This window comes from Carcharhinus amblyrhynchos, chromosome 4 (genome assembly GCF_965287045.1).
Source record: "Carcharhinus amblyrhynchos chromosome 4, sCarAmb.v2.hapA, whole genome shotgun sequence".
Lineage (NCBI taxonomy): Eukaryota > Metazoa > Chordata > Chondrichthyes > Carcharhiniformes > Carcharhinidae > Carcharhinus > Carcharhinus amblyrhynchos.
The window spans coordinates 75365162-75380786 of NC_137327.1; the positions used below are offsets into that span (position 1 = coordinate 75365162).

At 42.2% G+C, this 15625-nt stretch overlaps 1 protein-coding gene across 1 annotated transcript in view; it reads right to left on the reverse strand.

The window, feature by feature from the left end:
* The window catches only part of LOC145342123 (connector enhancer of kinase suppressor of ras 2), a 711051-nt gene that overhangs the window by 25686 nt on the left and 669740 nt on the right, over positions 1 to 15625 (reverse strand). The window contains exons 21-22 of the mRNA XM_080187363.1: positions 5765 to 5865; positions 4331 to 4844 (exon numbers count right to left, since the gene is read on the reverse strand). Of these exons, the coding sequence (XP_080043489.1) occupies positions 4331 to 4844; positions 5765 to 5865 (615 nt within the window). The remainder of the gene's footprint in view (positions 1 to 4330; positions 4845 to 5764; positions 5866 to 15625) is intronic.

The window sequence follows — 15625 nt, forward strand, 5'->3', positions numbered from 1 at the left end:
GTGCCCGGAAGAAGAGATCTGGTCCTCCAAATTCTGCTGGGCTTCACTGAAGCATTGTGGCAGGCCAACAACAGACATGCGGACAGGAGAGCAAGGCTCCTTCATGCCTCCATGCCCAGCTATGGCATCTCCATGCGCATTCACCAACTATAAACTGTATTGAACCGTACTGAACTCTGTAGTGACAAAAGGATGTAGGAAAAATTTTAAAAACTCATTAGTTAATAACTTTCTATTTATTAATGTACCAATTAATGAGGCCATCCCTCATGATGCATTCTTGGCTGAGAGCCAGAACATCCATTAGTGTGCTGAAACACTGAGCCCGAGAAGAACTGCTTGATTGACAGTGCTGGCTTTCTGATCTATTCTGTTAATTTCACAATGTTTATTTACACAAGATAAAGAGGTTTCAAGTGCTTGAAGTGGAATGAAAGACCACTGAGGATGTGTGGGGAAGGGGACATGTACCAGCATGGGACATGAGGAGCCAAAGAGGATGAATGGTGGAGAGGCACACCATGGCATGCAGGGGCACGAGGAGGTTATTTTTAACTTAACTTACAAAAGGTTTCCCTCATGTAGGTTCACACATCATCAAGGAACTGTGGACAATGAACCTTTGAAGAGTTGGCCTAACTGCATGAAAATTGCAAGGTCTAGTGCATTCCTATCCCTGCAATTGAGCAAGTCAGGTCAAGAATGCAGAGTGCGGCCCTGTGACCCAAACAAACCACGCCTTTAATAGGTACTCCTGAAAACCATAAATCTGGGAATGGGGTAGTGAATCCTGGAATTTGGTTCAAGCTGCCATTTTCTTCCGGAGTCTCCGAGACTCCATGAAAATCCAGCCCATTGTTTCACGTTGATCACCTTTCATCAGAATTGGAAAAAGTTAGAGGTTTAATAGGCTATGAGCATAGGGTGCATGACATAAGAACAAAAGGAAGGTTTGTGATAGTCAACGACAGGAAAAATGGCCAAGAAGAATAGTGATAGGGCAAGAAAAAAGTAGTGTGTTGTAGTCAGGAAACAAAAATAAGAGAAAAACCACAACACTCAAAGAAAAGGAAACAAAAGGAGCAGTGTTTACAGTTTGAAATTGTTGAACTCAGTGTTGAGTTTGAAAGGCTGTGGTGCTGTTTCTCAAGCTTACATTGAACTTTACTGGAACAGTACAGCAGACCAAAGACGGAGATGTCAGTGTGAGAGCAAGGTGGAGAATTAAATAGGCCATCAGATGCTTGAGGTTGCTTGCAGACTTCATTGAAAGTGTTCTGTAAAGCTATCACCTTACGTGTTTGGTCTTCCCAATATAGAGGAAGCCATGTTGTGAAATGCAAATACACTAGATTAAATTGAAAGAATCACAAGTTCATCATTGTTTCACCTGGAAGGAATGTTTGGGGTCTTGGGCAGGGAGGGGTGAGGAGGTAAAGGGGCAATGTTACATCTCCTGCATTTGCATGGAGATGGGAAGGGGATGAATGGGGTGATGGAGGCATGGACCAAGGTATTACAGAGGGAATGGTCCCTTTAGAGTGATGAAAAGGGTGGTGGGGGGGGGGGGGGGATGGTGGGAGAAACTGTTTTTAGTGGTTGCCTCATGCTGGAGGTGGCAGAAAATGAGCCTTTGAATATGAAGGCTGGTGGAGAGGAATGTGGGGAACAAGGGGATGGATGAGAGCAGACATGTCTAAAATGTGAAGGCTACGCTTGATATCTCTGTAAAATGGTGAGGGACAGTGAAATCATTGGTTGAGAGAAAACAAAGACTTCTCGGAACCACTGCGTGGAAGGTTGCATCATCAGAACAGATATGTCAATTTTTAAGCATCACTGAAAAGCTGAGCTGGGACACGTACAGTTCTGTATAACGGCTGCTTTGAATTGCAATTGGTGGTTAAACGATGTGTACAAATAAATATTGACCCTGTTTCCATATCTTTGTTCCAGAGCTAAATTTCACTCAGGACCTGAAAGGTTGCTTCCTCCACTGACCAAAGGTCAAAATTCTTCACTGTTATTAAAGGGATTTTACAACTGAAATTGATTCATTTCTGAAGTAAGGTGAGATGCAAAACACTGGAGCTAGTAGAGCAGCCAGTAAATGGTGTCCAAGGGAAAATGATATACCAACTCTTGTCAATTGATTGCCAGTGACATGATTTCTCAGTCAAGTTCAGCCTAATTTGTGGCTTCACAAGAGGTCTTTGATGTGGACATTTGCTCAGGGAGCTGGGTTGGGACTCGGCTACTGACTCTCAATCTTCTGATTGGCATCTTGGTTACAGACAGACAGCAGGCTCTGCAAGACCCTGAAACTGCTGCAGGCTTCATTTTATTCGCACTCAGATCCTACTGCCCAAATGTCACTATTCACTTATAAGGATATAAGTATTCCGTGGGGAGAGTAGCTGTAGTGGTGGTGTGTGTAGGGGGAGGGGGTGTATGGAGGAGAGGGGGCGTGAGGTGTTGGCTGCCTTTCTTTTTCATGGCTTAGGCAGAATGGAAATCCTAAGATTTTACTTAAATTTTTGGCCTAATTTTTAACCTCCTGCATGCCCTCTCTACTCCTCTAACACTTAGCGTCTTACTGTTTTATGCTTCTTTACTATATAATGGCTCTTCATATAGCCAACACCATAGGTCAGTACAGCTCTCTTTATTCTGTCTCGCTAGGTTCTGCTTTCAAAACAACCTCCCAAAAGCACATTTTTTTGTGCTTTTCTTTTCCTAACCAAGCCTGTATTTTTAAACTTCCTCCTCCTGCTTACTATGTACCGTTTTACCTTCTCAATGTGAAGCACTTTGAGATGTCTGCATTTAAGAAGTATTATTGAATGACAAATTGTTGTCTACTGGCACTGAACTGTTCACTCAGTATCTCTTATTATACTGGGCCATTTGTTAATTAAACAGCTTCAAGGTATTGTCACTGAAAATAATGGTTTCAACTAATCATGTTGTACAGGTCTGTTTTTCCCCTTTGGAGAATATTAAACAAGTGTTGAAAGAATTAGCAGGCTGATTATCTGTTGAAGCACAGCATGGACATTCCTTCCACAGCCAACATGTGGAAGAAACGCAGTTTAACTTGAGCTACTGGCTAAGAAGATGGGGAAACAACTACTACAGTGAGTCTTTATCTACCAGTCATTATTCACATTTTTATATTTGCATAATCGCTTCAATTATATTTTGAATACATCAAATCTACACTTTATAAATATATTTTCAATGTATTAAATTGGGATAGGTTTCGTACTGTAAGGAGACAGCCAATATTATCTGTGATGGAAGGACAGTTTGATCTTTATAATGTACGGGAATAGCAAGTAGAACGATTGAAAGGTTTTAATAAAGCATTTTCAGAAGCAGTAATTAGTTTTGGTAAAGAGCTTTGAACTGTTAGAGGTTAAAACGTCATAAAGCAACTGTCAATCTGTACTGGTTTATGTTTGAAAAAATTTTTTAACTCGACATATTTATCTAATTTTCTTGATTTTTAAGAGTTTGCTTCGAGGGATGGATATTTCTGTGCAACCCGCCGTTGTCAACGGGGTTTCTTGTTGAATGCACCCCTCGCAACTGGGAAACCTGCTGTGAGGATCTGCAGTTGGCAGGACTGGAAGATCCTGCTGGTGTGAGCAGCTGGAAAATTCCAGCATTGATCTCTAAGACAGTGAGGTTGTCTGTATTAATCACATACTCAATGATAAGCTATGGGATACACAATCGATTTGATTTGATTTGATTTCATACATGAAGGAAATCCCATCGGATTTGGTCTTTGCTGATTTTTGAGTTGTTTCTGGTGTCAGACTTGGCTGTGTAATGGTGCTCTCTGAGACAGAAGACCAAGGGTTTAAGTAATAGAGCAACATACTTCAGGAGACATTCTAGATTGATGCTTCAGTACAGTACTGAGGAGGGCGCTCCAATGCTATCATTTGGATAAGACGTTGATTCCAGCCTGCTTGATCAGGTGGCTACTGGAAGAACAGCGGGGAGATCATTTGGTCTTTTGTCCATCATTTCTTCCTCAACTGAAATGATTGAAATTGCCTAACTGATCTTTTATCTCATCTGCTGCTTGTGGGACCAAGCTGAGGGCAATGGTGCTGATACTTTTGTCTATACAACAACAATGACACACTATAAAAGCAATTCATTGCCTATGAATTGCTTTGGGGTATCTTGAGAACATGAAAGATGATATCAGAAAAGCAAGTTCTTCAATAAAATAAATTCCAATCATGTACAATACTCTCTGATCACTCCATCCAAAAATGTTATGTTCTATGTAAGAAACATTACTTATACCAACCTTGCTTGGTTGCACCATTTTGCTTGACACATTGTATCTCATCATCCTCGGATCGCTCCTCAGCAAGTCCGGGAGGGAGCACATGCCCTTTTATTCTTGCTTCCCTATTCCTTGGGAGGCTCTGGCTGCGTTGTTTACATCCTCTACTGTGAGACCCAGGTCCCCGTTCACACTCCACCAGTGGAAAAGGCCCATCGCGGTCATGGTTATGGCGTCTCTGAACAGGCAGTGTTGCCTGCCGTCTTCTTTCAGGTGACATTGGGCCTGTTCTGCCAGGGATATAATCTGTTTCCAGAGGCACAGTCTGCAGGAAGTGCAACCCTGAACTGGTTAGAGGGGTTTCAATCAGGTCCTGCCACGACCGCCTCTCTCTATATGAAGATCTACAACCGGATGAATGGGTACTTCCTGATGCATCATGTCGCGAATCCTCAGCAGATGAATGCGAGTATGTTGACTCACTTGAGAAATGTCGTCCGTGCTTTGATTCTGGGAACGGACTTGATGAATTAACCTATAGAATAGAGACAAAAGTAATTATTCTGTAGTTAAAATAATAATCAGCAGTAGCTGTCTGTATTTTTTGTAAACATAAGACTGAAAATTGCTATTTGTAATATTAACAAATGGGTAGTTAATATTTTCAAGTCTTAACCTCTGCCCCCATAATCCTCAGATTTCTGCTCTCCTCTGAGTCTAGTCTCCTGTACATTCCTGATTTACTCATCTGCACATTGGTAGCTCTAGAATTCCATCTCTATGCCTCTTCACCTCTCTACTTACCTCTCCTTCTTTAACTTGTTCCTTCAAACTTACCACTTTCACCAAGCTTTATGACGCCTGTCCTGATATCTCCTTATTTGACTTGGTGACAAATTTTGTTTGTTAATCACACCAATGAAGCACTTTAAGATGTTTTATTATGCTAAAAGTACAACATAAATGCAGATTTCCCCTTTTGTTGTATGAAGCACAGCATAATAAATTTTTGAGGGAGGCCATTTGGTCCATGACACCTGTGCTGACTCTTTGAAAGAGCTATCCACTCGGTCTCACTCTCTAATCCTTCTCCATTGCCTTGCCCATTTCCTTTGAAGTATACATCCAAATCCCTATTCTTTTCGGAAGATATTGTTGAATTTGCTTACACCTGTCTTTCAGGCAGCACACTTCAGATCATAACTCCCTGTGTCCAATTAAAATCTCCTTCTCTTTCTTTTGCCAATTCCTAAATCTGCTATCTCAGGAGAAACTTCAACTCATTTAAATAAAATTAGATCATGCTGGACTTTTCAGGTTTTCTGTCGTGATTCAGTTGGTAGCACTCTCATCTCTGAGTCAGAAGGTTGTGGGTTCAAACCCCAATCCAAGACAATTCAGTGCAGTGCTCACAATACTGCAAATATAAATGACAAGGCACAATTTGATACTTACTGATGGCGTCCGGGGATATGTGTCACACATCGATGAAGGGCCCTCTGCCTTTACAGTTAAGGAATCGTTAGCATCCTCTTGATCACTTTCACTCCAGTAATCTGAAGGGGAACAAAAATGCATTATTATAAATGATGACAGAAACACGTGCCACAAACACAAGGGGTAACTTTAACATGGATAAGCAAGTGAGATTGGGTGTAGTTAAGTTGGAAGGAATTCTAACCATATGGGAAAGCTAACTTCAATCTGTAAACCTCAAGGGAGGTGGGATAAGAAATAGATATTTTAATTACTTCAATGAAACTAATACCCACTGATTTAACCTGCTTCACCATGTCAAGTGCAGTTTCCAAGGCCTGAAGAGAGGGCAGTTTCGAGGACAAAGTACTACTTGTGGTCTAGGACATGTAGGAGTCATGCCCCCAGGCCCTCCAAGCTCCCCACCTCCGTACAAAGGACTGTCCCTGTGTCTAGGGGATGACACAAGTTCAGGATGGGACCTTTCTTGGCCTATGCCTGCTCCCCACCAGATTGGAAGCTAAGCCAAGCAATCAGCTGACTTCTGGGTGGGTAACCTGTCAAGTTCAGAAGATGCCTGCTGTATAGTTAAAACCGCAGAACTTCACAGCATGTGGGGAGACCCAAAACCTTGCCTTTCCTGACTGAAACTCTTCATTCCACAATCACATCTCTGTCACCCCGATCTACGTAACCCATCTCTGTATACATCCAAGATGCAATCTTGAAGAGTAATTTGTTCCTGGGTCATTCATGATCATTCAGTAAAAAAAGTAAATTATGCCTTCCGTATTTTAATCAAGTGGAATTAGAGGTACAGTTCCTCCCCAGTTCACCAACTAGGGTTGCATAATCAAATAACCATTTAATCCTTTACACACAATGTCCAAGATTCGTCAATGTGTTTATAAGTCTTTATTTAGGAAGTTAGTTCAGAAAACCTAATTATTATCCACTGGAAGCGCTCTCTATTGAGTGTGAATTTACCATTTAAATAGTGCAGGACTTGTTCCAATATGAATGCTTATTCAAAAGGTCCTTGTATATACATTTTAAATTTCAATTTTATTTGAATGACCTCCCATGCAGAGAGAGTGACTTTGGTCTGCACTAGTGATTCTAGGGTAAAATTCGTATAACTGAACAGTTAAATTGTTTAGAAAGAACACACAGACAATCCAATCACATAAATGGCAGAGGAAATCCTTTGATGGTTCCTCTATCTCTACCCTCACATTAGAATTGACATTGGGAATAACACTGACTGTGGTTATTCAGATGCTAGAAAGGCTAATTTTATGAATAATATAAACATACAAATGACCATAGGAATTAGGAGCAGGAGTAAGCCACTTGGCCCATCAAGCCTGTTCCACCATTCTGTAAAATCACGGCTGATCTGAATGAAACTTCAACTCCATTTTCCCCCCTACTCCCAATAACCTTGCACCCACTTGCTTATTAAAATTTTATCCAGCTCTGCCTTGAAAATATTCAGAGTCTGCTTCCACTGCTTTTTGAGGAAGAGAGTTCCAAAGAATTTCGACACTCTGAGAGAAAAAATATCTCATCGTCTTCATCTTAAATGGATGATTTCTTATTTTTATACAGTGACCCCGAGTTCTAGATTCCCCTACAAGAAACATCCTTTCCACACCTACCCTGTCAAGACCCGCCAGGATCTGACACGTTTTGATAAAGCCGTCTCTTACGCTTCTAAATTCCAGTGGATACAAACCTAGCCCATCCAAACTTTCTCCATAAGGCAACCTGCCCATTCCATATACCAGTTTAGTAAGTTTTTTGTGGACAGCTTCCAAAGCATTTATATCCTTCCTTTAATAAGAAGTCCAATATTGTATATAGTACTCCAGATGGATTTTCACCAGTGCCCTGTATAACTGAAGCATAACTTCTCTACTTTTATATTCAATGCAACATTTTATTAGCTTTCCAAATTATTTTCTGTACCTGCATATTAACCTTTTGTGATTTATGCACTAGGACATCTAGATTCCTCCAATAAATTGGTTAAATATGATTTCCCTCTTTCAAAACCATGCTGACTATGCCTGAATACCTTGAATTTGTCTAGACAAATTAGACAAATTAAGATGCTATTACATCTTTAATAATAGTTTCTAATGTTTTCCCGATGACAGATGTTAAGCTACCTTGCCTTTGCCAAGGAAAATCAAGCTTTATGGATACAGTTTGAATATATTTCAATTGATAGGAATTTACGGCAACGTGTGAAAGAAAATGGAGGGAATATTTCTGGTTTCAGGACTGGATCTTCTTGCCCACAGCTGTGTCATTAGCTCTGTGTAGGAAGACAAAATCATGCTGGAGCTAATTTTCCTACTGCTGTTTAAAGGAACTCAAGAAGCCTCAGCAGCATTACCCAGCTGACAAAAATCAGGAACAATGACTGGAACGCTAAGTGACTGTTCTGCTCATGAAATCATAATTTAGATTCAGTTGCCCTTTAAATTCAGTTCAGAAATCTCCTTTGGACATGGGATACACGTCGGCCCATGATTGGCCTGCTTTAGGCTGGAGTGGGTTATATAATTCATCATGCATCATCACAATATTTTGCCTGCAGTCCAATACATTTTTTCTAGTAGTGCTAGATCCTGTTGTTTGAAATTTCAATAGCTTTTCTGAATATTAAACTTAAAGGAAAGATTTTCATGGGATATTCTAAAGGTGAACTGTTAACAAATTCATCTTTGTGGCTTGAGTCTTCTAACTGTATGCCTTGATGGAGAGCTCATGTTTAAGAAGCACATTCTGAATGAGCTTTTCACCAGGTTCAGTGATTAGGAATCACCACATTTCTCTGCTCCTGACTGCATTTTGACATTGTTATTCAACAGTGTTATTCAATTTATTGTCAACACACTGATCATTGACATGTTTGAGGGTGACTCACAGGAATTATATGCAAATAATGTTAGCCTGCAAACTTATTCTAAACTCACTTTTGGGATATAGGCATTGCTAGGAAATCCATAACAATTAGTGGTGGATCTGTGTTCAAACAAGTGGCTTGCAAGGCAATTTCAAAGGGACTCGAATCAATCAGATAATGTGGGATTAGAGTCACCTGCAGACCAGACCAAGTAAACATTCATCCATGAAGCTTATCCATAAACCAGTGATTTTGGTATCATTCAATTTTAAATCTGCCACACTAGATTATGAACTTGTGACTCTGGCTTGCGGATCTAGTACAATGTTGATGGATGACACTATCATAGTTATCATGAACAGTGGGTTTTAGAAGAAGGGGAGAAAACCAGTATACTGGTTAGTTCTGTGAAAACTATAGACCAGGAATGATGGTTGACGTGAATGTTTAACATATATATACAACACTCTTCCCTTTGCTATTTTAGTGGAGGCTTTTGGCTATTTTAAAGTAAGATGATTAACACTTCTGTTGAAACAGCAGACAGAGGAATATCATGCAAAGCTATTCTCTTTGACCATATCTTCCTGTTCCCACTTGCAATCTGTTTCCGTCATTGTGACAGAATGAGAGACATTTACTATTTTAAATGTAAGCAGCTGAGAATTTTGTTCAGAATTCCTCCAACAATAAGTGGGAAGGAATATAAAACCTATGGATTTGATAAAGCCGTTTTGCTGGCACTATGGATACTGCTATAACCATAACTTCCTAGCCACATTCTCCTTTTTTCTATGAACTGGACAGCAAGAACAAGTGGAGTGTGGAGGAATGGTGCAGCTTCCCAACTCAGCAACCTCAGGGTTACATTTGTCAAAGGCCACAAATAATGAGCAGGTGGAGTGGGTACGCATTAGCATTATCATTATTGTACTGGTCTCACAACGCTGAACCGCACGGCAGAATTTTCCAAAAAAATGGCACAGTGTCAGGTTCTGATTGAAAACTGGTGCATTTCTCTCCAGAAACACAGCCAGAAATTCTCATCAGGCCTCCTGACGCAGTCAAAAAAAATCAGGGGCATGGTTTGTACCATCACTCTGTCTTATAAAGCCGGCAAGGCCAGCTCCACAGTGATCAGGCCTCACTTTTAAACGTCTCCCCAGTCTGTAAAAATAATAGACTCCCTCCCATTTTTCCACAACCATGGATGACCCCTCCCCCACCCACAAGCTTGGGATGAACCCCCACCACAGGCGCATTGGGGCGCATTCCCCCTGCTCCAGTGCTGTTGTTCGCATATACCCCTCTCCCCCACCACCACACATAAGGGAAACACCCCCTCCCTCCAACAGAGGAGGGCAACACCACTCCCCAGCACTGCCAAACTCAGTGACCTCTGGCATTGCCAGGGTAAACACAGTAGGAAGTCTCACAACACCAGCTTAAAATCCAACAGGTTTATTTGGTAGCACAAGCCTTTGGAGCACTGCTCCTTCATCAGGTAAGTGGGAGTTCTGTTCACAAACAGGGCATATAAAGACACAAACTCAATTTACAAAATAATGGTTGGAATGCAAGTCTTTACTGTTAATCAAGTCTTAAAAGTACAGACAATGTGAGTGGACAGAGGGTTAAGCACAAGTTAAAGAGATGTGTATTGTCCCCAGCCAGGACAGGTAATGAGATTTTGCAAACTCAGGCAAGTTTTGGGGGTTACAGATAGTGCGACATGAACCCAAGATCCTGTTTGAGGCTGTCCTCATGTGTGCGGAACTTGGTTTTCTGTCTCTGAGTTGTTGTGTGTTGTGCAGACCGCCGTCAAGAATGCTTACCCAAAGATCAGAGGCTGAATGTCCATGACCGCTGAAGTATTCCCAACAGAACTCTTACCTGGTGATTGTTGAGCGGTGTTCATTCAGCTGTTGTCGTAGCGTCTGCATGGTCTCCCCGATGTACCGGTCCTCAGGACATCCTTTCCTGCAGCGTATCAGGTAGACAACATTGGCTGAGTTGCAAGTATATGTACCATGCACCTGGTGGATGGTGTTCTCATGTGAGATGATGGCATCCATGTTGATGATCTGGCATGTCTTGCAGAAGTTGCTGTGGCAGGATTTTGTGGTGTCATGGTCACTGTTCCCCTGAAGGCTGGGTAGTTTGCTGTGGACAATGGTCTGTTTGAGGTTGTGCGGTTGTTTGAAGGCAAGAAGTGGGGGCGTGGGGATGGCCTTGGTGAGGTGTTCATCTTCATCAATGACACGTTGAAGGCTCCGGAGAAGATGTCGTAGCTTTTCCACTCTGGGGAATTCCGGAAGACGAAGGGTACTCTGTCCGCCATGTCCCGTGTTTGTCTTCTGAGGAGGTCGGTCCAGTTTTTCGCTGTGGTGGTTGGAACTGTTGATCGATGAGTCGAGCGCCATATCCTGTTTTGGCTTTATAAAGCCATCTGTGGCCAGAGAACAGAATATGGGACACAACTCATCGATCGACAATTCCAACGCACCACAGCGAAAAACTCACCGATCTCCTCAGAAGACAAATACGGGACACGATGGACAGAGTACCCTTTCTCATCCAGTACTTCCCCAGAGCAGAGAAGCTAAGACATCTTCTCCGGACCCTTCAACATGTCATTGATGAAGACAAACATCTCGCCAAGGCCATCCCCACACCCCCACTTCTTGCCTTCAAACAACCGCACAACCTCAAACAGACCATTGTCCAGCCTTCAGGAGAACGGTGACCATGACACCACACAACCCTGCCACAGCAACCTCTGCAAGACATGCTGGATCATTGACATCATGGCCATCATCTCACGTGAGAACACCATCCACATGGGGTACATACACTTGCAATTCGGCCAATGTTGTCTACCTAATACACTGCAGGAAAGGATGTCCTAAGACATGGTACATTGGGGAGACCATGCAGACGCAACAACAACAGATGAATGAACACCGCTTGACAATCATCAGGCAGGAGTGTTCTCTTCCTGCTGGGGAACACTTCAGTAATCACAGGCATTCAGCCTCTGATCTTCTGGAAGCATTCTCCAAGATGGCCTTCACGACACACAACAACACAGAATCGTGGAGCACAGATTGATAGCCAAGTTCCGCACACATGAGGATGGCCTCAAACGGGATCTTGGGTTGATGTCACACTATCTGTAACCCCCACAACTTGCCTGGGCTTGCAAAATCTCACTGTCTAGCTGGAGACAATACACATCTCTTTAACCTGTGTTTAAGCCCCTCCCCACTCACATTTTCTGTACCATTAAGACTTGATTACCTGTAAAGACTCGCATTCCAACCATTATTTTGTAAATTGAGTTTGTGTCTTTATATGCCCTGATTGTGAACAGAATTCCCACTTACTTGATGAAGGAGCAGTGCTCTGAAAGCTAGTGGTTTGTGCTATCAAATAAACCTGTTGGACTTTAACTTTGTGTTGTGAGACTTAGTTATGGAGGTTTACAGCATGGAATCAGGCTTTTCAGCCCAACTTGTCCATGCCATTTTTTTTTAAATCCCTAAACTAATCCCAATTGCCCGCATTTAGAACATAGAACATTCCAGCGCAGAACAGGCCCTTCGGCCCACGATGTTGCGCCGACCAGTTAAAAAGCAATGACCCTCTAACCTAAACCAATCCCTTTCCATCCATAAACCTATCCACGGACCTCTTAAATGCCCCCAAACTAGGCGCATTTACAACTGCAGCAGGCAGGGCATTCCAATCCCTCACCACCCTCTGGGTAAAGAACCTACCCCTGACATCCATCCTATAACTACCACCCCTTAATTTAAAGCTATGCCCCCTTGTGCTAGCTTTCTCCATCCGAGGAAAAAGGCTATCACTGTCCACCCTATCTAAACCTCTAATCATCTTATATGTTTCAATAAGGTCCCCTCTTAGCCGCCTTCTTTCTAACGAAAACAACCTCAAATCCCTCAGTCTCTTCTCATAGGACCTCCCCAACATACCAGGCAACATCCTGGTAAACCTCCTCTGCACCCTCTCCAAAGCCTCCACATCCTTCCTATAATGTGGGGACCAGAACTGCACACAATACTCCAAGTGCGGCCGCACCAGAGTTTTGTACAGTTGCAACATGACACTGCGGCTCCTAAATTCAATCCCCCTACCAATAAACGCCAAGACACCGTATGCCTTCCTAACAACCCTATCTACGTGATTCCCAACTTTCAGGGATCTATGTACACACACACCTAGATCCCTCTGTTCATCCACACTATTCAGAGTCCTACCGTTAGCCCTATACGCTACACATTTGGCCCACATCCCTCTATACCCATTGTACTCATGTAACTATCTAAATGCTTTTTAAAAGACAAAATTGTACCAACCTCTACTACTACTTCTGGCAGCTTGTCCCAGATACTCACCACCCTCTGTGTGAAAAAATTGCCCCTCTGGCAATTTTCTCTGCTCTCACCTTAAACCTCTAGTTTTAGACTCTCTTACCTTTGGGAAAAGATATTGACCATCTAGCTGATCTGTGCCTCTCATTATTTTATAGACCTCTATAAGATCACCCCTCAGCCTCCTACGCTCCCGAGAAAAAAATCCCAGTCTATCCAGCCTCTGCTTATAACTCAATCCATCAATCAAATCTTTTCTGCACTCTTTCTAGGTTAATAATATCCTTTCTATAATCGGGTGACCAGAATTGCACATAGTATTCCAAGTGTGGCCTTACCAATGTCTTGTACAACTTCAACAAGACATTCCAACTCTTGTATTCAATGTTCTGACCGATGAAACCAAGCATGCCTTCTTCACCACTCTGTCCACCTATGACTCCACTTTCAAGGAGCTATGAACATGTACCCCTAGTTCTGTAGCTCTCCCCATGCTCTACCATTAACTAAGTAAGTCCTACTCTGGTTCAATCTATCAAAATGCATCACCTCACATTTGTCTAAATTAAACACCATCTGCCATTCGTCAGCTCACTGGTCCAATTGATCAAGATCCCCTTGCAATTGGAGATAACTTTCTTCACTGTCCACTATGCCACCAATCTTAGTGTCATCTGCAAACTTACTAACCATGCCTCCTATATTCTCATCCAAATCATTAATCTTACTGTGTTTACCCCAGTCCAGCACCCGGCATCTCCACATCATGATTGCCAGGCTACCAGGTGGCAATGCCCACCCTTGGCCCCCAAACTCCAGGCACCTCCGCGCCCCCAGTGTGGTTATCTCGACTGGTTCTTCTTACAGAAAAACAGTAGTGAATAATGCCGGCATGATGTCATGCACCAGGGGGGAGCATTGTAGCCAGTTGCTACATTGTAAAACCATATAATTATATTTAACTTAAATACATGATTACATCACTGGCAGGGGGTGGGCGGAAAACCTCAAATCAAGATCACACCGGTCCAAATCCTGTTACGGATCTCTTGTGAGATTTAGTGGCCATAATGGGATTTGCCCCCACAGTGAATAGGCCCACTAAATCTCGCCCCACAAGTTTGGATGTCTATTATGGTGTATTATAATGGAGAAGGGGTGCTGGGCATCAAGAGAAGCACTCCTGCTGCTTCTGATCCCAAAGAGATGCATGAGAATCACTTAACTTTTCCCTGAAGCTATCATCATCAGACTTCAGCTGTTCAGGTCTCACAAGGCCAGCTACTACTAAACCAGGTTTACTTTCAAATTCAAACTCAAATTTAACTACTTGCCATGGTGGGATTTGAACCTGGAACTCCAGAGTATTGCTCTAAGTTTGTGGTTTACCAGTTCAATAACCCACACCCTATTTTGTGCAAAACCAAGTAAACTAAATCAAATAAACTGAGGGAAAATTAAAGGGACAGCCCCTTAAAGAATATTGCCTTAAAAACAAATCGCAAATAAAACTTAAGACATCAAACAAAAACGAGACTAAGAGGGTCGATAATGTCAGTACCCACCAGGGACCTATAGTGTCCACTGGGTATAAAAGGCCTCAACAATGTTGGTGGACACTACGTGCTCTCTTTCCAAGGACACACAGCCAGGAATAAAGCCACGGGACAGGGGCAGACAGTTGGGTCAGACGACCCCCCTTGGTTATCCACTGCCTGAACCTGAAAATGTTTCAGTTCACCTATGTCTGCCACAGGACGATATACCATGGAGGGATTTGAGACTGGAACCCTGGAGCATTGTCCCAAGTTTGTAGATTACCAGTTCAGTGACATACACCACTGGCCAGTGGTTCCCAACATTTTATCTGTTATGGCACACTGTTCATTAATAATAATCAAAACATTATCAAATGATTGAAAGGTAAGTTGTGTTATTTCTGTATTTAAAACAGAAAACCAAACAAATCTAAGAATCACTATTTTCTCCCATTATTACACCATTTGAATAACTACCATTGTCATTTAAAATTTGTTTGCATTTAAAAGGTGGTTGAATGCATGTTATATATGAAAACTGTTGCTGTGTGAATTGGCAGTGTGTATATATTAATACAGATAACATTTTCACTTAATTCCTCTGATATATGACAGATTGATTGGGCCACTTTTAGTGACAGTGAAGATATCCTAGCAGGCTGACTAGTTTGGCTGCGCCTAATGAGTGGATGAATGCTATCAGGAGACAAAACTCAATTTGAACTCCACAGCCCAGGGAGCTGAGAAAACTGAAGCAGAATCATAGATAAACACACTTTAATCTGATCTAGGATAGTCCCATTATCCTTTCACACAAAGACAGAATTTGGACAATTATGTATTTACTTATTGTTCCATTTACCAGGTGGAGTTCATTTTGTTTCAAATGCAGCCAATGTAAGGTGATTACATTGGATTTGGCACAGAATGTAGCAAACTGGAGAGCATTTAAACTGAGATCCTTGGGAACACAGACAAACACACAGACCCA